The sequence below is a fragment of the Oncorhynchus mykiss genome, chromosome 9 (genome assembly GCF_057628025.1).
Source record: "Oncorhynchus mykiss isolate SJ-2025 chromosome 9, ASM5762802v1, whole genome shotgun sequence".
Classification (NCBI taxonomy): Eukaryota; Metazoa; Chordata; class Actinopteri; order Salmoniformes; family Salmonidae; genus Oncorhynchus; species Oncorhynchus mykiss.
The window spans coordinates 18,392,306-18,418,185 of record NC_143030.1 but is presented as its reverse complement, the minus strand read 5'-3'; the positions used below and the strand labels follow the sequence as shown (position 1 = coordinate 18,418,185).

Below are 25,880 nucleotides of genomic sequence, written 5' to 3'. Positions count from 1 at the left end.
TTGGGGCCAATGATGAGTAAATAATGGTAATTAGTTCTCCTCCCAGTTGCTTGTTAATTGTGTTGTGTTGTGGATTTATACAGCATGGTTGGATGGATAATACCCCGCCCACAGGGCCTAACACCCCCTGCCTTTCCTGATGGCAAAACCAACAGCTAGTTTTTAAGCAGGGCTTCTTGCTTAAGCCTAATTAATTATGCCAAGTGGGGTTCCACCATCATAATGCCTTGGAGTGCATCACAAATGGCTCTCTCTTCTCTATATGGTGCACTACATTTTCCCAAGGCCCATAACACTCTGGTCAAAAGTAGTGTACCATTTATAGGGAATAGGGTACCATTTGGAACGCAGGCCTTGTCTTGTCCAGAAAGGGGAGGAGGGTACGGGAAGGGGGTCCAGATATGTGCATATGGTCACAGAATTAATTAGAACACAAATGTATTATGTTGTATCTCTATGATACAGACTGTAGAAGTAGTGGTGTTATAGCACATTCTGCTTTGAGATCGTAGTTGTTTAGTCACGTCACTTATGAGACCATTTTTTTTCGTCCAGGTAGCTAAACCATCCCGTTGTTAACTTTCTTGCCTACATAGTCAATATTGCACTCTTGCAAGTTTACAAGCTGAACAAAACACATTGGAGAGTTGGTGAAGCCGCAGTGCATGCTCTTACTAAGACCGAGGGCTCGATTCAATCCCTAGCGCTGAATATCAGAGTTACAGCGTGATCTGCATACACAGTAAACGTTGCATATGTCGGCTCAAGCGCGCCATACTGCTGAACATAGGCAATACAGATTGAATCCAGCCCTAAGTGTTTATCACCTGTTTCCTGACACTTCAAATAACTCTGCTAACAAATGGATAAATAGATAGAAATGTTGCTACAAGGTTGATGACCACTCTTCAGCCCCAATATGTTTGATTCAGCTTGGAAACTTTGCTTGCTCAGCTTGGTATTTGGTATTAGGATTAGCTGTTGCAAAAGCAGCAGCTACTCTCCCTGGGGTCCACAGAAACCATGAAACATGACATAACACAGAACATTAATAGACAAGGACAGAACTACATAGAAAAAAATGTAAAAGCACACGTAGCCTACATATCAATACATACACTATATAGGTCAAAGAGTGCAATGCTGATAATTCAATTAAGAATATGAACAATTTGATTAGGTTAACATTGGCGGGCTCGATCAGCACGCTATTGTCTGTATCATATCAAAACAATGCCTCTAAGAATGTATAGTATTCAGTAAATCAATACAGTTTAAACACCCCGATACTGACTGACGCACACACACACACCATCATCCGCTCATCCCGTCTTCATTTTATGATTCATCCCATTCTAACGTCTTGGGAGTGGTTTATCAGATTTCAGCTCCCTCAGTCTGCTCTCAGTGTTAATAGATTGGGGGTTGGTTGGGGTTCAGTGAGGGGGATAGAGGGGTGTGTGTGGCAGTGGAGGGAAGTGTCTGAGACCTAACAGGGTCAGATTAATGGTATGATCTTCCCCCAGTTCATCTTTCTCCCTCTCTCTGTTCCTCTAAATACCAGCTGTGTGCCACTTGAACACACACACAGTACAATCCCCCCTGACACACACGCACACACTGCACCCCACTGCCCTGATAATCTAATCTAGTTTTAGGATATAACATATTGCCAGGTTATCATACGCTGCCCTCTGGGAATCTGTACTCTTTCCTTGAGTTAGGCTACTTGCTGTTTCTGCTGACTTCATTTGAAAAATACTATATTTGTCACAAATCGTTTTTTTACACTGCAATTATAATGTTGTACATTTTAAAACCTTAATACTTTGGTTGATATTAACGTTAAACTGGATATTTTTATATGGACATGCAGTATAAACATTTAAAATAACAATGTCCCTGTACATACAGTGTAGACCTTACCGTGAAATGCTTACTTACAAGCCCTTAACCAACAGTGCAGTTCAAGGAGAGTTAAGAAAATATTTACCAAATAAACTAGTAAAAAATCATTAAAAGTAAGTAATGTAAGTAGTCCGGCGGATTTTTCGATGAATTGTTCAGGAGTCTTATGGCTTGGGGGTAGAAGCTGTTAAGGAGCCTTTTGGACCTAGACTTGGCTCTCCTCTACCGCTTCCTGTGTGGTAGCAGAGAAAACAGTCTCTGTCTTGGGCGACTGGAGTCTCTGACAATTTTATGGGCTTTCCTCTGACACCGCCTATGATATATACTACTGTTCAAAGTTTGGGGTCACTTAGAAATGTCCTTGTTTTTGAAAGAAAAGCACGTTTTTTTGTCCATTAAAATAACGTCAAATTGATCAGAAATACAGTGAAGACATTGTTAATGTTGTAAATGACTATTGTAGCTGGAAACGGCAGATTGTTTATGGAATATCTACATAGGCGTACAGAGGCCCATTATCAGCAACCATCACTCCTGTGTTCCAATGGCATGTTGTGTTAGCTAATCCAAGTTTATTCATTTTAAAAGGCTAATTGATCATGAGAAAACCCTTTTGCAATTATGTTAGCCCAGCTTAAAACTGTTGTCCTGATTAAAGAAGCAATACAGCTGGCCTTTAGACTAGTTGAGTATCTGGAGCATCAGCATTTGTGGGTTCGATTACAGGCTCAAAATGGCCAGAAACAAAGAACTTTCTTCTGAAACTCATCAGTCTATTCTTGTTCTGAGAAATGTAGGCTATTCCATGCGAGAAATTGCCAAGAAACTGAAGATCTCGTACAATGCTATGCACTACTCCCCTCACAGAATAGCGCAAACTGGCTCTAACCAGAATAGAAAGAGGAGTGGGAGGCCCCGGTGCACAACTGAGCAAGAGCACAAGTACATTAGTGTCTAGTTTGAGAAACAGACGCCTCCAAAGTCCTCAACTGGCAGCTTTATTAAATAGTACCTGCAGGACACCTGTCTCAACGTCAATATTGAAGAGGCGACTCTGGGATTCTGGCCTTCTAGGCAGAGTTCCTCTGTCCAGTGTCTGCGTTCTTTTGCCCATCTTAATCTTTTATTTTTATTGGCCAGTCTGAAATATGGCTTTTTCTTTGCAACTCTGCCTAGAAGGCCAGTATCCCGGAGTCACTTCTTCACTGTTGACGTTGACACTGGTGTTTTGCGGGTACTATTTAATGAAGCTGCCAGTGAGTACAGGAGGGGACTAAGTACACACCCCTGAGGGGCCCCAGTGTTGAGGATCAGCCTGGCAGACGTGTTGTTGCCTACCCTTACCATCTGGGGGCAGCCTGTCAGGAAGTACAGAATTCAGTTGCAGAGGGAAGTGTTTAATCCCAGGGTCTTTAGCTTAGTGATGATCTTCGTGGGCAATTTGGTATTGAACACTGAGCTGTAGTCAATTAACAGCATTCTCACATAGGTGTTCCTTTTGTCCAGGTGGCAAAGGGCAGTGTGGAGTGTGATTGAGATTGCGTCATCTGTGGATCTGTTGGGGCGATATGCAAATTTGAGTGGGTCTAGGGTATCCCGGGAGGATGCTGTTGATGTGAGCCATGACCAGCCTTTCAAAGCACTTCATGGCTACCGACGTGAGTACTACGAGGCGGTACTCATTTATGCAGGTTACCTTCACTGCCTTGGGCACAGGGACTATGGTGGTCTGCTTGAAACATGTAGGTATTACAGGCTCGTTCATGGAGAGGTTGAAAATGTCAGTGAAGACACACGCCAGTTGGTCTGCGCATGCTTTGAGTACACGTCCTGGTAATCCGTCTGGCCCCGCGGCTTTGTGAATGTTGACCTGTTTAAAGGTCTTGCTCACATTGGTTACCGAGAGCGTTATCACACAGTCATCCAGAACAGCTGGTGCTCTGGTGCATGCTTCAGTGTTGCTTGCCTTGAAGCGAGCATAAATGGCATTTAGCTCGTCTGGTAGGCTCACGTCAGTTGGCATAGTGCCAACTGTAAAGTTTGGTGGCAGAGGAATAATGGTCTGGGGCTGTTTTTCATGGTTCGGGCTAGGCCCCTTAGTTCCAGCTACAGCATACATTGACATTCTAAAATATTCTGTGCGTCCAACTTTGTGGCAACAGTTTGGGGAAGGTCCTTTCCTGTTTCAGCATGACAATGTCCCTGTGCACAAAGCAAGTTCCATATTGAAATGGTTTGTTGACTCGAGATTGATGTGGAAGAATTTGGCTGGCCTGCACAGAGCCCTGACCTCAACCACATCGAACACCTTTGGGATGAATTTGAACATCAACTGCGGCCAGGCCTAATCGCCCAACATCATTGCCCGACCTCACTAATGCTTTTGGGCTGAATTGAAACAAGTCACCGCAGCAATGTTCCAACTTATAGTGGAAATCCTTCCCAGAAGAATGGAGGCTGTTATAGCAGCAAAGGGGGGACCAACTCCATATTAATGCCCATGATTTCGGAATGAGATGTTCGTCAAGCAGGTGTCCACATACTTTTGAGAATGTAAGTGTATCTTCCTCTATCTTTTTTACTACAAAACATAGAAATGCACAGTTTTCACATATGTTGATGTTGGGGTGGTGCTGGAGATAATGTATATGAAGTTACATTTTTTTTCTTTAAAATATCACTGCTTTTATGTAATGATTTATTCCATATTTTTTTCCTTGTCCCAGACCTGCTGTTTTTGACTCTTCCTCTCTCTCCCTCTCTCTCTCTACTGCACCTGCTGTCTCAACCTCTGAATGCTTGGCTATGAAAACCTAACTGACAATTACTCCTGAGGTGCTGACCTGTTGCACTGTGATTATTATTTGACCCTGCTGGTCAAATACCCAATCTTGCCTTAATGGCCTTGTACTCTTACAATCGCCTCCCGGCACAGCTAGAAGGGCACTGGCCAACCCTCAGAGCCTGATTCCTCTCTAGGTTTCTTGCTAGGTTCCTGCCTTTCTAGGGAGTTTTTCCTAGCCACCGTGCTTCTACATCTGCATTGCTTGCTGTTTGAGGTTTTTTGGCTGGGTTTCTGTATAAGCACTTTGTGACATTTGCTGATGTTAAAAGTGCTTTATAAATCACGACTGATTGATTCAATTGGACTAGTTATTTTCAGAGGTGTACAAAAGAGTAAGCAATAAAACAAAATAAGAAAACCAAAAACCTTCTAATACAATAACATATTTACTTACTAACTCAGCTATTACACTTACATTTTGCATAAAGTCTGAATTACTTGTCCGATGACTTAATAAAGTCTGAATATCTTGTCTGTTGACTTAATTCTATAATCAATCATCACCCTGAATGTCCCCAGCTAAGCCAGCATTGTCTGATAAGTAAACCCATATTTGTGTTGTGTAGACAGATTATTAGACAAGACTAAATCCATTTACCTTATTCTAAACCATGACCTCTTAATTTGAGTACAACCTCTACTTTAAAACATATATGCATACAAAGCCCATAAACTTGGTTTGGTGGTGGTGGATTGGCAAGCATGTGGCACTCTAGACTAGGAATGTACTGGGCAAGGTTGGGGTCAATCCCATTTCAATTCAATCAATTAAGGAGAATTATTGGAATTCCAATTCAAGAATAGCAAGATGTATTTTGAATGTGTATCTTCCTAAACTGATCCCAACCCACCTTCACCAACATATAGGCTAGCTATCATAGTAGTTTGGGGGGATATGTTTTGTCAGATATTTCATTTTTTTTATCACCCTTACATCCTGTGGCTATGCTAGCCACCATTGTACACAAACCCATTGACATCACTCCCTAAACAAAACAGTAATAAATTAAACTGCAATGTGCATAAAGACCCAGATCTGTTGAATGAAATATAAAAGCGATAGGCTATAGCCTAATGGGATAATTGGACATATCAATTCCCTATAGCCTATACACATATCATAGCCTTCCATGTGTGTTTGTTGTACCGCATTCATAGACAGATGCTTATTCTAAACCGGATTTATTGTCCCCTAAACACTGATTAATACTATAAGATCAGAGAGGTATTGAACCCATGGGGCAGGATCATGTAATACCGTGCCCTCGTGTAACTGTCGTGGATCTCCATCATCCTGCCTCGAGAGACTGGTGTTTTTTCCAATCCTGACCCGGGGACCAACCGGGATGGGGAGATTACGGTATAACAGTGTCCACTTCAATTAACATGCGATTAGTTGTCAGGTGCGTTGAGAGCATGCAGTCGCCTCGGAAATGTCGACGCGGTAAATGGACGCAGACTCCATTGGACGCAGACGCGGTAAATGGACGCAGGTAAATGGACGCGGTAAATGGACGCATGTGATACAGGTTTACATGCAAGCCTAACGCGCGGCATCTCTGGAGCTCATATCCAATCCTTATTAAATACGGAGGGTATATTATAGCTGTCTGTCGTCTATAGCCCCTACATTTTCTGAGCCAGGGTGCATCCATCCACCAACATTGTAAAAGACAATTATGAGGTCAATTGAAACAATCAACAACAAAAAACAACAACCAACATATAATATAGGCCTACATAATAAAAATGAGATCAGGTCATTTCAATGATTTGTTCATTTAATTTGACCAAAAAATATATATATTTTATGAGGACAAACAAAAAGATAGAAAAGTATGTGATTTAATTTACTAAATGTTAATACATTTTGTAAATATTAATAATAATAATAATATTTCTCTCAATTTAACAATTTTAAGATATTGCAACAATTTGCCCGTTTTTTGGAGGATTGTGGGTCCAATTGTTTTTTTACACAATGTTGTATGCATTTTTGAAGAAAGAAAAGTAGGCTATATTTCTATATTAGTATTGAGCAGCTTGTTGTGCTATGTTGGATTATGATGAACGGATATCAAAACCGTTGACAAATTGATGTTCAATGGCGAGACCACCCATTCCCACCATGACCATTTTTAATGACGGGCAAATTCATCATCATGCAATGCTTGCAGTTCTACCTCCAGGTAGGCTACTGCTGGTGGAATAATAACTTGTTCACATGCTAGTCAAAGCGTTCATCCAGTTAGTAAATCGGAAAAATCTGACTTCCGACTAGCACGTGAACACTCATGTTGGGTTTACTAAATATTGGTGTGACATCAACTCATATGTAATCATATTATCAGTAAATCCGATAGGTAGCCTAGTGGTTAGAGCGTTGGACCAGTAACCGAAAGAAATCCCCGAGTTGACAAGGTAAAAATCTGTCGTTCTGCCCATGAACAAGGCAGTTAACCCAGTAGGGTAGGCTTTCATTATAAATAAGAATGTGTTCTAAACTGACTTGCCTAGTTAAATAATGGTTAAATTTTTAAAAATCGATTTTTTTTTTAATGGCTATTATTAATTCCCTGGACTTACTTTATTTGTGTGAACAATTTATTTAAACAATTCTTACTCAAAAACATCGAAAGTTGCGTCTACTAATAATATTACGTATATTCTTGTTGCCTTAATTTTTTAAAGCAGATTCAAAACGTAATAATAAAAAAACATTGAAAACAAATGCTGCATAAATTCCGTTTGGTTTAGGCCGATCTAAAAGAAAAGAGAAACCCGCACACTGCTCTTGCAAGTATCACTGTTAGGTATGTCTGAAATATGCACAATTTACCAAAGACCTAAAATAGTCAGTCGCCAAACTTTATGTAGGGTGAATTTGGAATAAGTGGGACACGTTTGGCATTTCTGTCTTCTGTAAACTCTTTCATCATCTATCCAACATATTAGCCCAACACCTGATGCATTTCTGAAATGTTTAAGATGTTTCCTAATCACACACACACACAAAAAAAAAAAAATGTTCACAGGAGGCATGACACACCCGTTTGTGCACTCTGGGCCAAAATCATGTGGTAGACTGGGACAGCAGATTGGATAAACTAGGACACCCTTATTATAGTCCCAATGGTACCCCAATGACAATTTTTTTTTTTGTGTGTGTGATTAGGAAGCATCTGAGGATTTAATGCGTGTATGACATTCTGGTTAAATATGTTGGATAGATGTCTGAAGAGGTTACAGAAGATGGACATTTTTCTGAATTCACTCAAATAACAGTCTACTAACAGAAAGACAAAACGAACAGGCTATATATATAGTACAATAACACAAATGACTGAATTACACAATTTAAATGATGTTAGCAACTTTTTAAAATATATTTTGAGGCACCAGTTCATAGTATTTATTACAGTTTTATAACCTTAACATCAAAATAAAACAATAAGTGTACTGTGTCCTTCACGGAGTGAGCTTCCTATTTAACGCGTGCTCTGTCCCTCTATGATGTCACACCAATGATGTGATTTGATTTTGATCATGTGCGTTCTCTGCAAGGGTTAGTAAGAATAGTTTTTATTTTCTCTTGTCAGACCAAGAATTAAACGCGTCAGGATTAAGCTGTCCCAGTTTACATGATGTCCCACTCTTTCTGAATTCACCCAACACTTAAACTATACATTCGTCCTATCCTGATTTTTTCAAACGATTTTAAGCACAAAAGTTATGACACATTTACTATTCCAATATAAAGTATGCTATTGGTCACATAAATGTTATTGATTATTCATCACTTCATTATATTTGGGTGATTAAATTCTTTCCAGTGGGTGATTAAACCCGGCCTAATGGGTAAATCTTGTTTACCCATATTTTCCTGCTCTCTTCTCTTCCCCTCTTCCTCCCTCCCTGTCCCCTGGCCTGAAATGGATTTCGCCCGGCCTGCAGGTTATGCAGATCAGACCAATTAAATATCCTTGTTGTTAGCTTACCAATCAGCCTGACAGTCAGTGTATCCCTCGACTAAGCCAAACAATCTGATCAGGCTGCCCCCCCCCCCCCCCCCCCCCCCCCCACACACACACACACACCACCCCCTAAGTGGCTAATGACCTCCGAGGCGCATAATCCGTCTCAAAACAACTACAACGATGCTAATTGCATCTAGCTATAAATACCGGTTGATTCTTGGCGTTCATTCTTTAGCCTACTAGAACGGCCTGAACTCCTGGAAGCGCATGACCCCGCCACGAATCTTCTCACATATAGCATAGCTCGCCAATACCGGGAAAAGAGGAGACACAACTTATATAAGCAACTCGCTACCAATCAGATTTAGTTTGGTGTCTTTTTCCACTGCAAAACTAGGCCTATATTTGACTCAACTGAACTTTCACATCACTCTGTAGGCGCACGGTGACCGTGGTGCGTAAAAGGACACTTCCAGCGCGTTTTGCTTCATCGGTCTACGGTCTCTTTTCTACGGTCTCTTTATTTGAACACGCCCCAGGCAGCTGGAATGATATGACCATTGGCCATGTCCATTTAGCAAATTTAGACTATTTTGTTTGTTGACAAAGTCTGAGAACAACGAAATATGTTTCCTCTGCCTATGTTCACCCCGGAGCAAGTGGCTCGGGTGTGCGAGAACCTCGAGGAGACCGGCGACATCGAGCGCCTTGGGCGGTTCTTATGGTCCCTGCCTGCCGCTGTCCCTGGCTCCGCGGGGGAGGCTCTCAACCGCCACGAGTCAGTGATGCGCGCCAGGGCGCTGGTTGCCTTCCACGGAGGAAACTTCGAGGCGCTTTACCAGATCCTCCAGAGCCACCGCTTTACGCGAGATTCTCACGCCAAGCTCCAAGATCTGTGGCTGGATGCGCACTACCGCGAGGCGGAGCGGCTCCGAGGCCGTGCCCTGGGACCCGTGGAGAAGTACCGCATCCGAAAGAAGTTCCCCCTGCCTCGCACCATTTGGGACGGCGAGCAGAAGACGCACTGCTTTAAGGTGAGACACCAAGCTGTAAGTAATATTCTTTCGCACCAATAGTAGTTAGGCACTTTACCTTCCATAACTATAGTGACGCACCTTTCCATGATCCATTTTACGCACCACCTGGCTATATATTAGAGAATAATATATATATGTAGCTACTTATATTGAACTCATATCTGTAACCATGCATTTCAATACTTGGGTATACTGGGCTGACTCACTGAATGCTAATTTGTAAAAAAACAAAAACAAAAACATTCTTACAATGAACCATTTGAAATGAATTCAGAAGGTCCCATTATGGCACGTTGGCATATTAAGTCTAAATGACATGGACCAGGGTTATCTATTATTTTTTCCAGCCCTGATCGCTCTTAACGCAAACTATAGGGTCAATGCCACCCTGCAGGGTTAGAAATAGGAAATCACTTAATCTCGGTTAACCCAGAACTAAAATGGGGCGTAATTTGGTCAGCTGTTATCTTTAGGTAGTCTGTTCACGAAAGATTATGCATCACGTAGGCTATTTATAAATAGAAACGAATTGGTTTTATTATGTTTTACGTCTTTACTTAAAATAACAACGGTGTAGTTGATATTTGCATGAAAAACACTTCATTTATCTGTGTTGTGCTGATATAGAATTATTTTGTTTTTGCAAATTATGAATACTCAATAGTGAACATGGCTCTGTTTTTACAGGATTGTGGGTAATTCAAATACTGTGGACTTTTACACAATGTTTTATGCATGTTTAAAGAAAAAAAGTAGATTTCTTTCTAAAACATTATGAAGCAGTTTGTTGTTCTGAGGTGCAATTGATCATGATGAACGGATATCAAAACAGTCAGACAAATTGACGTTCAATAATGACAGATGCCATTTCCACCATCAACAAGTTAATGTGCGCCACTCTTAATGACAGAGGCTAATGCAGCGTCTTGTAATGCTTACAGCTCTTCCCGTTTACTGCTAGAGGAATGAGCACTGTGATCGACAATGCCTGCTAAGGCAGGTTAAAATGACAAGTCATCAAATACATGAAACAATATTAAACATTAAGACACAACCACTGGAAATTACTAATCAGAACTACTTACCAATTACACTTGAAAACAATTTGTAAGGAAGGTTAATCATTTAAGTAGAAGGGATCCCACATTGTTATGTTCAGTACAACACATTTTCCATTCAATTAACTACAATCGTTATAGTTCAGAATATAAAATGCAATTTAGTGTCAAAAAGTTCATAAAACAAAAGTATTTACAACTTTAAAAAATAACCATATGGGTGGTGATGTCACTTTATTAATGAAGTTTTGAACACTGCAATACTGAGTTGGGTTACTTCAATGGTTCTAGGCAACGGGTTTCAGAAGTAATGACTTTGTACATTGCAGGGAAGCAAGAGATGACTGTCTATACAATCTCATTGCTCAACCATCTCTGGCTTTGCCACTGATCAAAATGCATCAGCATCTATGTGTGGAATCACAAAACGAATGTGATGAAAGTGAACCTGAATAGGCTACACAAAGATTATATATTTAATTTAAAAGTATTCTCAAACTTAATTTTGATCTAAATCTCAACATGTAAAGGACATAGGCGGGAAGTCATGCCTCTGCTTTTCAACCTCAGCCTGGGTACCAGTCTCTTTGTGCTAACAATCCACTCCTCATATGACACAGAGTAAAAGGAGTTGAATTTTAGCATGTAGCAAGTAGTCTGGATGTCAGGCTACTTCAACCTGCAGGTAGTAATCCAGGGGTTAAAGAGCACCAGGCAAGCCTGTTAAACAGGGACTGTGCTGCCATATGCTAGGGCTGTAGTTCATGGCCTGTGTCTCAAATGGCACCATATTCCCTATAGAGTGCACTGCTTCTTACCCAAACTCTATGGACCCTGGTCAAAAGGGTTCCATTTGGGACAAAGCCGTGGAGAGAGTCAGTCTGCTTAAGCCGTGTGTGTCAGAGACCACCTGCGGCAGTATTTTACTCTGGGGTTTCCATCCCTCACAGCAGTGAGCAATCACCTAGGCTCTGTTCCAAAATGGCACCCTATTCCTTCTATAGTGCACTACTTTTGGTCAGCGGCAATAGGGAACATCCCTGGAAATGATAGGGGAGCAGACACCACTTCAACCAACTAAAACCAATGAAATGCAAATGAAAGCACTTGCTTCAGGGCAGGGAATAGGCATTTCAGAACATACAGCGTAAAGATCCATGACTGATTGAGTAGCCCTAGACTTAACCCTGGACAGATACACACTTTGAGCAGGTCACATTTCCACAGACGGTCCATGGACGTTAAACAATATAATCCCCGTGTGTCAGTCTCTGGCCCAGGTTGTTGTCTACAAGATTGAAGGGATAAAGTCTGTGCCTGAGCATTAGGTGAAAGGGCAAAGGCTGAGCGCTCACTGTTGCTGTAGACAGTATATAGGTCAGGGGGGCTTAGGGGATATCCCCACTCCCCAGGTTACATCAGTACTAAGCTTTTCATCCTGAGCCAATATACAGTGCAACATATTCATGTTGATAATGTGGATTATAATTATTATCCCTTAAATCCAATTATTTCATCCAATTATACGATTATTTGGTTGTAATGTCTTAGGACTAGGAGATCTTCTCTAACTGATATCAATGAAGTAGCCTAGTAAAGACACTACACCAACATACTGTATACATTACCGGTCAAAAGTTTTAGAACACCTACTCTTTCAATGATTTTTCTTTATTTGTACTATTTTCTACATTGTAGAATAATAGTGAAGACATAAAAATGATGTAGTAATACATATGGAATCATGTTGTAACCATAAAAGGGTTAAACAAATAAAAATACATATTATATTTGAGATTCTTCGAATAGCGACCCTTTTCCTTGATGACAGCTTTGCACACTCTTGGCATTCTCTCAACCAGCTTCACCTGGAATGCTTTTCCAACAGTCTTGAAGGAGTTCCCACATAACCACCTCAATTTGGTTAAGTTCGGGGGATTGTGGAGGCCAGGTCAACTGATGCAGCACTCCATCACTCTCCTTCTTGGTAAAATAGCCCTTACATAGCCTGGAGGTGTGTTGGGTCATTGTCCTGTTGAAAAACAAATGATAGTCCCACTAAGCCCAAACCAGATGGGGTGGCACATCACTGCAGAATGCTGTGGTAGCCATGCTGGTTAAGTGTGCCTTGAATTCTAAATAAATTACAGACAGTGTCACCAGCAAAGCCCCCCCCACACCATAACACCTCCTCCTCCATGCTTTAAGGTGGGAAATACTCATGTGGAAATCATCTGTTCACCCACATCGCGTCTCACAAAGATACGGCGGTTGGAAGCAAAAATGTCCAATTTGGACTCCAGACCAAAGGACAAACTTCCACTGGTCTAATGTCCATTGCTCATGTTTCTTGGCCCAAGCAAGTCTCTTCTTATTATTGGTGTCCTTTAGTAGTGGTTTCCTTGTCGCAATTCGACCATGAAGGCCTGATTCACACAGTCTCCTCTGAACAGTTGATGTTGAGATGTATCCTTTACTTGAACTCTGTGAAGCATTTATTTGGGCTGCAATTTCTTAGGCTGGTAACTAATGAGCTTATCCTCTGCAGCGGAGGTAACTCTGGGTCTTCCATTCCTGTGGAGGTCCTCATGAAAGCCAGCTTCATCATAGCGCTTGATGGTTTTTACGACTGCTCTTGAAGAAACTTCCAAAGTTCTTGAAATTTTCCGTATTGATTGACCTTCATGTCTTAAAGTAATGATGGACTGTCATTTTTCTTTGATTAATTGAGCTGTTCATGTCATAATATGGACTTGGTGTTTTACCAAATAGGGCTATCTTCTGGGCTATCCCCCCCCCCCCCCCCCCCCCCCCACACACACACACACACACATACACCTTGTCACGACACAACTGATTGGCTCAAATGCATTAAGGAAAGAGATTCTACAAATTCACTTTTAAGAACGCACACCTGCATTCCAGGTGACTACCTCATTAAGCTGGTTGAGAAAATGCCAAGAGTGTGCAAAGCTGTCATCAAGGCAAAGGGTGGCTACTTTGAAGAATCTCAAATATAAAACACTTTTTGGTTACTACATGATTCCATATGTGTTATTTCATAGTTTTGATGTCTTCACTATTATTCTACAATGTAAAAAATTGTGAAAATAAAGAAAAAACGTTGAATGAGTAGGTGTTCTAAAACTTTGGACTGGTAGTGTATGTCATATCTCATTGTGATATATATAGTTATTAGGAACACTGTTGGTTACATGAAGCAGGGAACTGACCGTTATTGTGTCCTTTACGTATCACAGGAGAGAACTCGCAGCCTGCTCAGAGAGTGGTACCTCCAGGACCCGTACCCAAACCCGTCCAGGAAACGGCACCTGGCCCAGGCCACGGGACTCACACCCACACAGGTCGGCAACTGGTTCAAGAATCGACGCCAGAGAGACAGGGCTGCATCGGCAAAGAACATGTATGTTAAGACAGACAGGAACTCTACTCAGCCAAAACCTTTTGACTTCTTGTGTCTTGTTGAACATTTTAGAAATTAAATTAAATGAAGAAGAAAAAAAAAATATATATAAGTCATTTAAAAAATATATATATAGGACTGTGGACATCTTAATTTTTGTTTTACATCAAATACATAACCAATGCTGCACCCTGGACTCAGGGGTACACGTAGCATAGTAAACAGATATCCAGGACACTCCAATTAGTATCATACCTTATGTTTCGTATGCTATGTATTAATTTGTGGATGTCAATCATACATTTTGTATGATATGTTACGAATTACAATTCTTAGGACATGTTACGAATTTGCCAAACATGTGATATGTTACAAATTCCAATTTGTTGTGGCTACTGTTAACCGGGTGGTTAAGGGTTAGGAGTTAGGTTAAAGGGTTAAGGTTAGGGTTAGGGGAAGGGTTAGTTACATGGTGAGTAGCTGAAAAGTAGTCGCTAAAAAGAAGTAAGTAGTTGAATAGTTTCTAATTAGCTAAAATGCTAAAGTTATCCGTCATGATATTCAATCACGCAGGTTTTGGGTTGCTAGACGTTTGCGTTATATGCCCGACCAACCACCATACTTTTTTTGTTACCTTAAATAGCCTTCTATCTTATGTAACCATACCAAATGTAACATAACATGTTAATTTTAGTGTCCCGGATTTACAATTACTATGTTACGTCTAGCCTATGAGACCAGGCTGAATGCTCTCGTTGAGAGAGAGTACCAGTTAGGTACCACTTAAACCAACCATGTATCTCTAAAAACTAAAACATACTCCTTTCTCTTTCTTCTCTCTTCTCTCAGACTGCAGCAGGACCCCACCCACCTGCCTTCCGAAAGCTCCCCTGAGGGTTCTGCCCAGGAGCATCACGCCCACCACCCCCGCCTGCTGGCCGCCTCTCCGCGTCACCCGGGCAGCCCAGAGGCCAGCGACTGCAGCACGAGCACCGACCCCCGGGGCACTGGCACCTCCACCCCAGACCACTCCGTTAGCAGCGACAGCGAGTTCGAATCCTGAGGGTCGGGTCACTGACCACAGCAGGAGAGAGGCTCTCATTGGTTAATTAAATCCTGAAGAGAGAGGCTGTCATCAGTTCTCAGCCAGGAAGGACCGACCCCACAGATATATAGAGACAATAGACACTGTAGAACTACTATGTCTGTAGCTTGAGATTGGACACTTGGACAGGAAGTTCTCTATGAGAGACTTGATATGGACACTTGATATGGTTGCTAGTGGACGAATGGGGAGGGGTGGGGGATTGGGAATTAGACCATCTACAAACACATGCACTTAAAATGCACCATCGCACATGACTGTAAGGTAAACTGTTACTAAGTACCGTATGACTGTACTGCTGACTGCTATAAAAACCCACTACAATTCTGTGTTCTGTAGATTTGGACTGGAACGTGGGTCAGCAGCGATAACATATTCTAGGACAGCAATAACTATTCTCAGGCACGTTATTTATAGAAAGAATATAAACATACAAAGTCGTAGAGTAATTACTGAGCTTGAATTATAATATTATATGTTTTGATACTTAATGGTTTCAACTCATCGGGGGTCTATTTTTGAGTAGTCGATCATTGAGCGTTAGCTTTAATCCCATTTCTTAATTAGCCCCTTACAAAGACCACTGCCTTCTGTAGGCTGTTGGTTTCCTACATGATCTGTCGTTGGTGGACGCAAAACTGCTTGATTGGATTGGACAGGTCTGCATTTCTCTTCATACACGTCACTGCCTTAAGAAGGAAGTATATTGGCATCAGGGCCCCAATCTTCTAGTTTGGCTAACATTAGGCACCGTTGCAGACCATAACTGTCTCTAAAGCTAACACAGCCTAAAAAAATGGTCTCTAGACAATCTTGTAATGCATGGATAAAGACATTACACATCACTATACATGGTGGTTTAAATGTTTTCCTGTATTATGATAATGCGACTACTGTATAACAATGTTGATGTGTATCCAAAACATCCTCATTCTAACATTATCCAGTTCAAACCTGTTATATCCTTTTAGACTGTGGTTTGAGGCATCTTTCAGTGTGGAATCCTCTGTGCAGATTTCACTAGAGATGTCCTTGCAGGAATTGCCTGTCAGAGCAAAACAAAGTAAGTGGGATAAAAATGAAAGCAAGATTGATAAAGTGAAGCACAACTTGGTCTTAACTCATTGATGTGCCTATAAACGTTTATGGACTGAATGACCTGTTTAACATGATCGTTTCATCTTTATATATTTTTAATTTAACCAGGAAAATCAGCTAAGAACAAATTCTTATTTACAATGACGGCCTACCGGGGAACAGTAGGTTAACTGCCTTGTTCAGGGGCAGAACCACAGATTTTTACCTTGTCAGCTCGGGGATTCGATCCTGCAACCACTCGGTTACTAGTCCAACGCTCTAACCCAGGAGTGGGAAATTCCAGTCCCCGAGGACTTGATTGGTGTCACAGTTTTGCACCAGCCCCAGCTAACACAACTAACTCCAATAATCACTTAATCACGATCTTCATTGATTCATCAGCTGTGTTTACTAGGGATGGAGAAAAAGTGTGACACCAATCAAGCCCTGGAGGACTGGAGTTGCCCACCCCTGGTCTAACCACTAGGCTACCTGCCACCCCATATAGGCCTACCCATATAAATATCACCATACAATACATCGTCATGGGATTCATTCTTAGAAAAATAAGTATTTTGTAAAAATGTGTCTGATGTATGCATTTGGAATAAATGAAAGTATTTTTATCCAAACCTGCTGAAGTCTGTGAACAACGAGTCCACAAGTGTTTCCAGGATTGAACCATATTGTTTATTTGTTCGGGAGGGGGGCTCATATGCATTGTGTTTTCTGACAAATAATTTGCTGAACTCTAAACCTTATCTAAATCTTAGAATGAATAATGTTACAAATGAGGAGACTAAACTGCATATTGATGCAACGGTTGCCAAGATGGGGAGAGGTCTGTCCCTGACCAAGCACAACTCTGCTTTCTTGACATCACAATCAACCAATCAAGTCCTAGTTTTATCACACCTGGACTACAGCCCAGTTATTTGATCAAGTACTGCAAAGAAGGACATAGAGAAATTACAGTTGGCCCAGAACAGAGCAGCCCAGCTGGCCCTTCAATGTACACAGAGGGCTAATAACAACAACATGCATGTCAATCTCTCCTGACTCAAAGTACTGTAGAGGAGAGGTTGACTGCATCACTACATGTCTTTGTGAGAGGTATTGATGTGTTGTCAGCACTGAGCTGTCTGTCCAAACGACTAGCACACAGCTCATACCCCACAAGACTTCTTCACAGCCCCCAAATCCAGAACACAGGCTAGGAGACGCACAGTACTATATAGAGCCATGACTACATGGAACTCTCTTCTGCATCAAGTAACTCAAGCGACCAGTAAAATGTTACTTAAAAACAGATATAAACAAAATACACCTCATGGAACAGCATGGACTGTGAAGACACACACGCACGCACACACACACACACAGATATACTCTACAATCAGACACACATTGTGATATTGTACATTTTAAATTGTAAATGTGTAATATAGGAGCAATATACATTTGTATAAAGCACAGGGTCTTGAATGATGTATTGTTTTATTATGATGTATTGTTATAACTCTGGTTGGACTCCAGGAAGTGTAGCTGCTGCTGCTAATTGGGATCCTAATAAAATACTAAATATGTGCTGGTTTCTAAAGGCTTACGACAACTACATAATTCTCAGAATTTTTTTTATTGAAGAAAGAAAGTGAAGTGTGAATCAGACAGTGTATAATTGAACTAATAAGAGTTTTTTGACAACACCGATTTAACTAGCCTTCCTGTACGCAAGGTCGGCGTCGCCCCCCTCTCCCTGTTATTTTGACCCCGCCCACATTTCAAATTACTGAAGGAAGAAGAATACAGTTGCTGTAGCTCCTATATGCATTTTGCATTAATATTTTCCGCATGTTTTCAAAGTAATCAAAACGTGTTGCTTAATTGGATTATCCCACCTGAGAGCCCCGGCTGGAGGGAACAGATTGAGATCCTCTCCTCTCCAGCAGCATCAGTGGACCATGGATAGTGAGGGCAGAAAGGTTGTCGTCTGTGACAATGGCACAGGGGTGAGTGAGTGTCGATTTAACGTTATTAAAAAATATCACTACCCCATGGAGTTAAAAAAATGCTAATACTGAAAGTTTATTTAGGATTTGGGAATGAATTATGAGAGTAGTAATATGCATTGGAATTTAACAATTTGCAATAAGCAATATACTATATCTTAATCACGTGTATTTGTGTTGATAACAACAGCACAAATTAAGTTGTTTTCTAAGCACCCTGCTACAAAGCTGCAACATTTTATTCGTAAAGGAGATAACAGTGTCTGTCACAGTAAACGGTATGGTGTCGTAGAAGCCTATGAAGCAAGCTGCTCTCTTTGCGCGCTAGGTAAGGGTGTGGGTCTAATATGGGTGCGCGTCTGTCTGGACTTGTCACAGACTCCTTCTCTTATCCACACACACTGCCATACATGGTGTTGATGTCGTGGAGTGAGAGAGCTGTTATTGAACGGGAAGAAGGAACACAAGCAAAGAATTGAAACAATTCTCCATTCCCCATGCTTCTTGAGTTCACTCGCACCATATCAATGGCTATTGGAAGCCCCTTTAAACTTCCTGTCCCGCAAAAGCACACTAGAATCATGAGCTACATGTTAACTGATGACTGTAGGCTAGCTTACCCCACCTCCACTTGTGGCTGGTGCTTGGAATGTATTGTACACCTTCAGGCTATGGAATGTGTCTTGGCTACATAGACAAGTTAGGGCATTTCAATAAATGGTGTTGTAAGCACACAGGTAAACAGACAGAAATGTCCCAATAAAATGTATAATTTACTATTTCAAGATGCATTTTTACAGTGTTGTTGCTGACTTGATACAGTTTGACACATCCACTATTAATGTTGAACTGAAAATATGTTGCAGAAGTTCATCACAAGAGAAGTGACATTATCTGTGGTTCAATTTTGGTTTCCACTCAATGCACAAAAGCAAGGACTTTTTCAGTAGCTCGAACTGTCCCTCACCCCTCATATTGAAAGTGTGTTGAATGTGTATTTAAGGACTACAGAAAGTGTATTGAAATACTATTGAAAGACTGTTGAAAGTATACAATAGCATCATGTTTCTTTCATATTGGTTCCCATGCAGTTTGTCAAGTGTGGCTTCGCTGGCTCCAACTTCCCAGAGCATATCTTCCCTGCCTTGGTGGGTCGGCCCATCATCCGGTCAAACACCAAAGTTGGAAACATCGAGATTAAGGTGAGGTCAACGGAGCAATGACAGTTGATCTCTAGCCTAAACACTGACAGAGCCACAGAAGTGTCCTCTACTCTTTGCTGTGCTGTGTATGATTGTGAAAGCATCAGTTGAATATTAGCCATCTCCAAATACTGTCAATCCCCTCTCTGACAATCATGTTTGAGAGCTAGCCTAATATCTTTAAAATTGCCATGTCTGTACTCTGTATGCATATTTCAGTATGATCAAATGTATCCAAACCAACTCCCTTTTTGACCCCCCAACCCTGGGCCTGACCTCCAACCTCTAACCCCTAACCTATAGGACCTGATGGTGGGTGACGAGGCCAGTGAGTGTCGCTCCATGCTGGAGGTGTCCTACCCCATGGACAACGGCATGGTGCGCTCCTGGGAAGACATGCTTCACCTGTGGGACTACACCTTCGGCCCCGAGCGCCTGGACATCAGCCCCCCAGACTGCAAGGTCACCATTCTTTTATTTGTCCTTTTTCCTTTAATAAACTTTCTAGGCAGGTTACTGGGATTGAGATAAAATCACATTTCTGAAGGAGAGACATGGGTATGAAATCCATTTAGTCTGTTAAACTTCCAGTGTTTTAGTGGACTATTAGGAAAATGGTTCGTTTAGAAAACACTTTTTACAGTCCACCTGTCTTCTGTATGTGTTGTAATGTTACGGATCAATGAAGTTTCATTTGATTCAAGGTGCTTCTGACGGAACCGCCCATGAACCCCACTAAGAACCGTGAGAAGATCGCTGAGGTCATGTTTGAGACCTACCAGTTCCACGGCATCTACGTCGCCATCCAGGCCGTGCTCACTCTCTATGCCCAGGGTAAGGGGAGACTAGACCCACAGACATGGCTCTCCCTGTAATATATAATGATATACTGTAGTATAAATGCCTAGACTGTACCTCAGCGGGCTAACAGAGTCTTGTAAGGAGCTGATTCAAACCCACAGTCACTTTCATACGGTCTGTTATGTGACCCTGTGTGTCCTGCCTTGTCCTGTCTCTAGGTTTGTTGACAGGCGTGGTTGTGGATTCGGGGGACGGGGTGACCCATATATGTCCTGTGTACGAGGGCTACTCTCTACCCCACCTCACACGCAGGCTGGACATCGCTGGGCGTGACATCACACGCTACCTCATCAAGGTGTGTTTCTACATATATTACCACCCCGTCACATTATGAACCAAACTATGCCTTTATATCCCTTGTGTCAATCATAATCAATGCAAACTTCTTAAAAATTGACAGTTCGTTTTTAGTTATTTATGGCCCTAGAGAAGCTGTTTCTTCACATATGATCCCTCTCAGTTGCTGTTGCTGCGTGGCTATGCCTTTAACCACTCGGCTGACTTTGAGACGGTCCGCATGCTGAAGGAGAAGCTGTGCTATGTGGGATACAACATCGAGCAGGAGCAGAGACTGTCTACAGAGACCACCGTGCTGGTGGAGTCATATATGGTACTGTAGAAAACGCCTCTCCTCTCATGTCAATCAGAGAGAATGTTCATTATTATTTATGAATGGTCTCTTAGCCTGGGTGGCAGTCTGTTTATAGCAATGTAGCAATGTTGCAAAACTCCCAGGCTAACCTATATGAATCTCCTACCTATAGCTTCTGCACTGTATATCAATCATGACATAAAACGAAACCCATCAGAGAATAGAGGTGTGAATTTGTAAGTAATATAATAATAGATCATTAAGCAGACACTTTATCCAAAGCAACGTACAGTCATGCACATTTTCAATATATTAGTGGTCCTGGGAATTGAACCCAATATACTGACGTTGCAAGCACCATGCTCTACCAACTGAGCTACCCGAGAACCACATAATTTATTTATTTAACTCGCTCTATGCTACAGCTGCCTGACGGTCGTCAGGTGATGGTGGGAGGGGAGCGGTTCGGAGCACCAGAGGCCCTCTTCCAGCCCCACCTCATCAACGTAGAGGGTGCAGGCGTGGCTGAGCTGCTGTTCAACACCATCCAGGCTGCTGACATAGATCTCAGGTCAGATATACACCCTCCTGCTGTTGGTCTCCACATGGTTTAACTGGTACTGTAGCCTCATCCTGTACTGTGTGGTGCTGTAGCCAACTTCTCTATTGTTTGTTTTTAATGCCATACAAGTGGAGGAGGCCAGCCTATAGCGCCAGGTCCTACAGAACATTACATAGTGGGCTGTGCTAGAGTTAGAGATCTGTGCAAGTGTTACATAGTTGTTCTATATGTGGATATTACCAATAGAGCCCAAGCTATTTTGTTTGGTAGCTGTACTAAATATATGAAGCTATGGTATTATAAACCTATAGTTGACTTATTAAATTACAATTAAAACTGTATGCAAACATACAGTTGAAGTTGGAAGTTTACATACACTTCGGTTGGAGTCATTAAAAATCATTTTTCAACCACTCCACAAATGTCTTGTTAACAAACTATAATTTTGACAAGTCGGTTAGGACATCTACTTTGTGCATGACAAGTAATTTTTCCAACAATTGTTTACAGACAGATTATTTCACTTATAATTCACTGTATCACAATTCCAGTGGGTCAGAAGTTTACATACACTAAGTTGACTGTGCCTTTAAACAGCTTGGAAAATTCCAGAAAATTATGTCATGGCTTTAGAAGATTCTGATAGGCTAATTGACATAATTTGAGTCAATTGGATGTGTACCTGTGCATGTATTTCAAGGCTTACCTTCAAACTCAGTGCCTCTTTGCTTGACATCATGGGAAAATCAAAAGAAATCAGCTAAGACCTCAGAAAATAAATTGTAGACCTCCAGAAGTTTGGGTCATCCTTGGGAGCAATTTCCAAATGCCTGAAGGTAGCACGTTCATCTGTACAAACAATAGTACACAAGTATAAACACCATGGGACCACGCAGCTGTCATACCGCTCAGGAAGGAGACATGTTCTGTCTCCTAGAGATTAACGTACTTTGGTGCGAAAAGTGCAAATCAATCCCAGAACAACAGCAAAGGACCTTGTGAAGATTCTGGAGGAAACTTACAAAAGTATCGATATCCACAGTAAAACGAGTCCTATATCAACATAACCTGATAGGTCGCTCAGCAAGGAAGAAGCCAATGCTCCAAAACCGACATAAAAAAGACAGACTACGGTTTGCAACTGCACATGGGGACAAAGATCGTGCTTTTTGGAGAAATGTCCTCTGGTCTGATGAAACAAAAATATAACTATTTGGCCGTAATGACCATCGTTACGTTTGGAGGGAAAAGGGGGAGGCTTGCAAGCCGAAAAACACCATCCCAACCATGAAGAATGGGGGTGGCAGAATCATGTTGTGGGGGTGCTTTGCTGCAGGAGGGACTGGTGCACTTCACAAAATAGATGGCATCATGAGGAAAGAAAATTATGTGGATATATTGAAGCAACATCTCAAGACATCAGTCATGAAGTTAAAGCTTGGTCGCAAATGGGTCTTCCAAATGGACAATGAGCCCAAGCATACTTCCAAAGTTGTGGCAAAATGGCTTAAGGACAACAAAGTCAAGGAATTGGAGTGGCCATCACAAAGCCCTGACCTCAATCCTATAGAAAATTTGTGAGCAGAACTGAAAAAGCGTGTGCGAGCAAGGAGGCCGACAAACCTGACTCAGTTTCACCAGCTCTGTCAGGAGGAATGAGCCAAAATTCACCCAATTTATTGTGGGAAACTTGTGTTTGACCCAATTTAAACAATTTAAAGGCAATGCTACCAAGTACTAATTGAGTGTATGTAAACTTTTGACCCACTGGGAATGTGATGAAAGAAATAAAAGCTGAAATAATTATTCTTTCTACTATTATTCTGACATTTCACATTCTTAAAATAAGTGGTGATCCTAACTGACCTAAAACAGAATATCTTTACTGGGATTAAATGTCAGGAATTGGGAAAAACGGAGTTTAAATGTATTTGGCTAAGGAGTATGTAATCTTCCGACTTCAACTGTACATACATACTTTTTGTCTTCTACCATATTGTTTCTCTCTCCTTAAGGTCTGACTTGTACAAGCACATTGTTCTGTCAGGAGGCACCACTATGTACCCCGGCCTTCCCTCCAGACTGGAGAGAGAGATCAAACAGCTGTACCTGGAGAAGGTGCTGCAGGGGGACACTGAGAAACTTTCTGTAAGCACACACACACATGCAAGGAAACGCACACATGTATGGACACACACACATACACACACACACATGTATGGACACACACACATGCAAGGAAACGCACACATGCACGCACATGCACACACACATGTATGGACACGCACACACATACACACACACAGTACACACACACACATGCAAGGAAACGCACACATGCATGCACATGCACACACACATGTATGGACACACACACATATACACACACACATTACACACACACACACCCACAGTACAATACGTAAACCTGTGTAATGATAGAAATTGTGTTATATGTTCCTTTATCTTAGTTTACCGTGTATTGTTCTACCCTCTCCCCTACCTGTCCCCCCTCCCTTCCTCTCTGCAGAAGTTTAAGATCCGCATTGAGGACCCCCCAAGCCGTAAACATATGGTGTTTATGGGTGGAGCGGTGCTGGCCAACATCATGAAGGACAAGGAGTCCTTCTGGCTGAGCCGGGCTGACTACCTGGAGAAAGGCCTGAGGGTTCTGGACAAACTGGGGTGTGGCGTGAAGTAGAGGTGAAATAGAGGTGGTTAGCTAGGGTCCCACACACACACACACACACACCCACCCACACACACACACACACACACACACACACACACACACACACACACACACACACACACACACACACACACACACACACACACACACACACACACACACACACACACACGGTCTGGGGGTGCTGGACAATCTGAGGTGCAGCAGTAGACAGAAGTCATGGGTTCATTTAGCCATCAGTTGGGTATTTTTACTCTCACGCTGGGTTGACCTAGCAGCTGGGTCTTTTTTAATATAACCCTTAGGTTCTGTTCAGGAGGCGTGACTTATTAGGGGTGTGTCTTTCAGCTAGCTCTTATTGGTCACCCATGAGATTAAATGTCATTACTGTTCATTACAGTTCATTACAGTATGTTAAGTCTGTTGTAAGAGAATATAATTTTCATATTCGTCACTGTCAACTTTCCAAGTTGTTTCATACTGTCAAGTTAACATATTGTATTGCATAAAATACAACAATTATACAGTACAATACACTTGTAAGGTTTCATATTTTTACCATTTGAATTCTCACTGTGTCTAATGGAATCATTTTGAAGTAGCCATTGTTTCAAATGCATATGGAAATAAATATAACTGACGTTAGCCTAAATGCCAAATTGAATAAAGTCAATGTCATTGTTTTTGATGACTGACTAGCAGTGGTGGAAAGTACTTAAATAAAAATACTTCTGTAGTTTTTTGGGGTATCTGTACTTTACTATTTATATGTTTGACTACTTTTACTTTTTCTCCTCTACATTCCTAAATAAAATAATGTACTTTTTACTCCATACATTTTCCCTGAAACCCAGAAGTACTCGTTACATTTTGAATACTTAGTAAGAAAATGGTCAAATTCACACACGAGAGAATATCACTGGTCATCCCTTTTACCTCTAATCTGGCAGATTTTCTAAACACAAATCCTTAGTTTGTAAATTATGTCCGAATAAAACAAGAATATTGTGCCGTCTGGTTTGCTTAATTTAAGGAATGTGAAGTGATTTATACTTTTACTTTTGATACTTAAGTATATTTTGGCAATTACATTTCCTTTTGATACTTAAGTACATTTAAAACCAAATACTTTTAGACTTTTACTCAAGTAGTATTTTACTGGATGACTTTCACTTTTACTTGAGTTATTTTCTACTAAGGTATCTTTACTTTTACTCAAGTATGACAATTGGGTACTTTTTCCACCACTAGCGAATAGCCATTATTGGACAATATTTTTTGTGTCTTCAAAAAATGTTTTGTATTACGTATTCTCTGTGACAGTTGTGCTTTGATGTACTGGGAAGGGTTTGGGTCATTTCCATTTCAATTCAGGAGATTCCTTGAAATTCCAATTCAAGAATAGCAAAACAACGTACAGAGTATACAAAACATTAAGAACACCTGGCTCTTTCTATAGACTGACCAGGTGAATCCAGGTGAAGGCTGTGGTCCCGTGTGGCTCAGTTGGTAGAGCGTGGCTCTAGCAAAG

The 25,880-nt window shown here is 41.4% G+C and overlaps 2 protein-coding genes across 3 annotated transcripts; both read left to right on the top strand.

Moving 5' to 3' along the window:
• The first annotated feature begins 8,963 nt into the window (after positions 1–8,963).
• On the top strand, positions 8,964–17,063 carry LOC110531593 (homeobox protein SIX6). Of its 2 annotated transcripts, none has more exons than XM_021614869.3 (3): positions 8,964–9,764; positions 14,086–14,249; positions 15,099–17,063. In XM_021614869.3, exons 1-3 carry the CDS (start codon positions 9,357–9,359, stop codon positions 15,310–15,312), a joined length of 786 nt encoding a protein of 261 aa, XP_021470544.1. In that variant the 5' UTR covers positions 8,964–9,356; the 3' UTR covers positions 15,313–17,063. The 2 variants fall into 2 exon arrangements, with proteins under 2 accessions (XP_021470544.1, XP_021470543.1); XM_021614868.3 differs by having other exon boundaries at positions 8,964–9,779.
• Positions 17,064–18,179: 1,116 nt separating this feature from the next.
• On the top strand, positions 18,180–25,080 carry LOC110531592 (actin-related protein 2). Its single transcript, XM_021614867.3, has 9 exons — positions 18,180–18,440; positions 19,532–19,642; positions 19,946–20,104; positions 20,347–20,476; positions 20,662–20,798; positions 20,964–21,113; positions 21,521–21,666; positions 23,673–23,805; positions 24,188–25,080. The coding sequence occupies exons 1-9, from the start codon at positions 18,393–18,395 to the stop codon at positions 24,356–24,358; spliced, it is 1,185 nt and encodes a 394-aa protein (XP_021470542.1). The 5' UTR covers positions 18,180–18,392; the 3' UTR covers positions 24,359–25,080.
• The last annotated feature ends 800 nt before the right edge of the window (positions 25,081–25,880 follow it).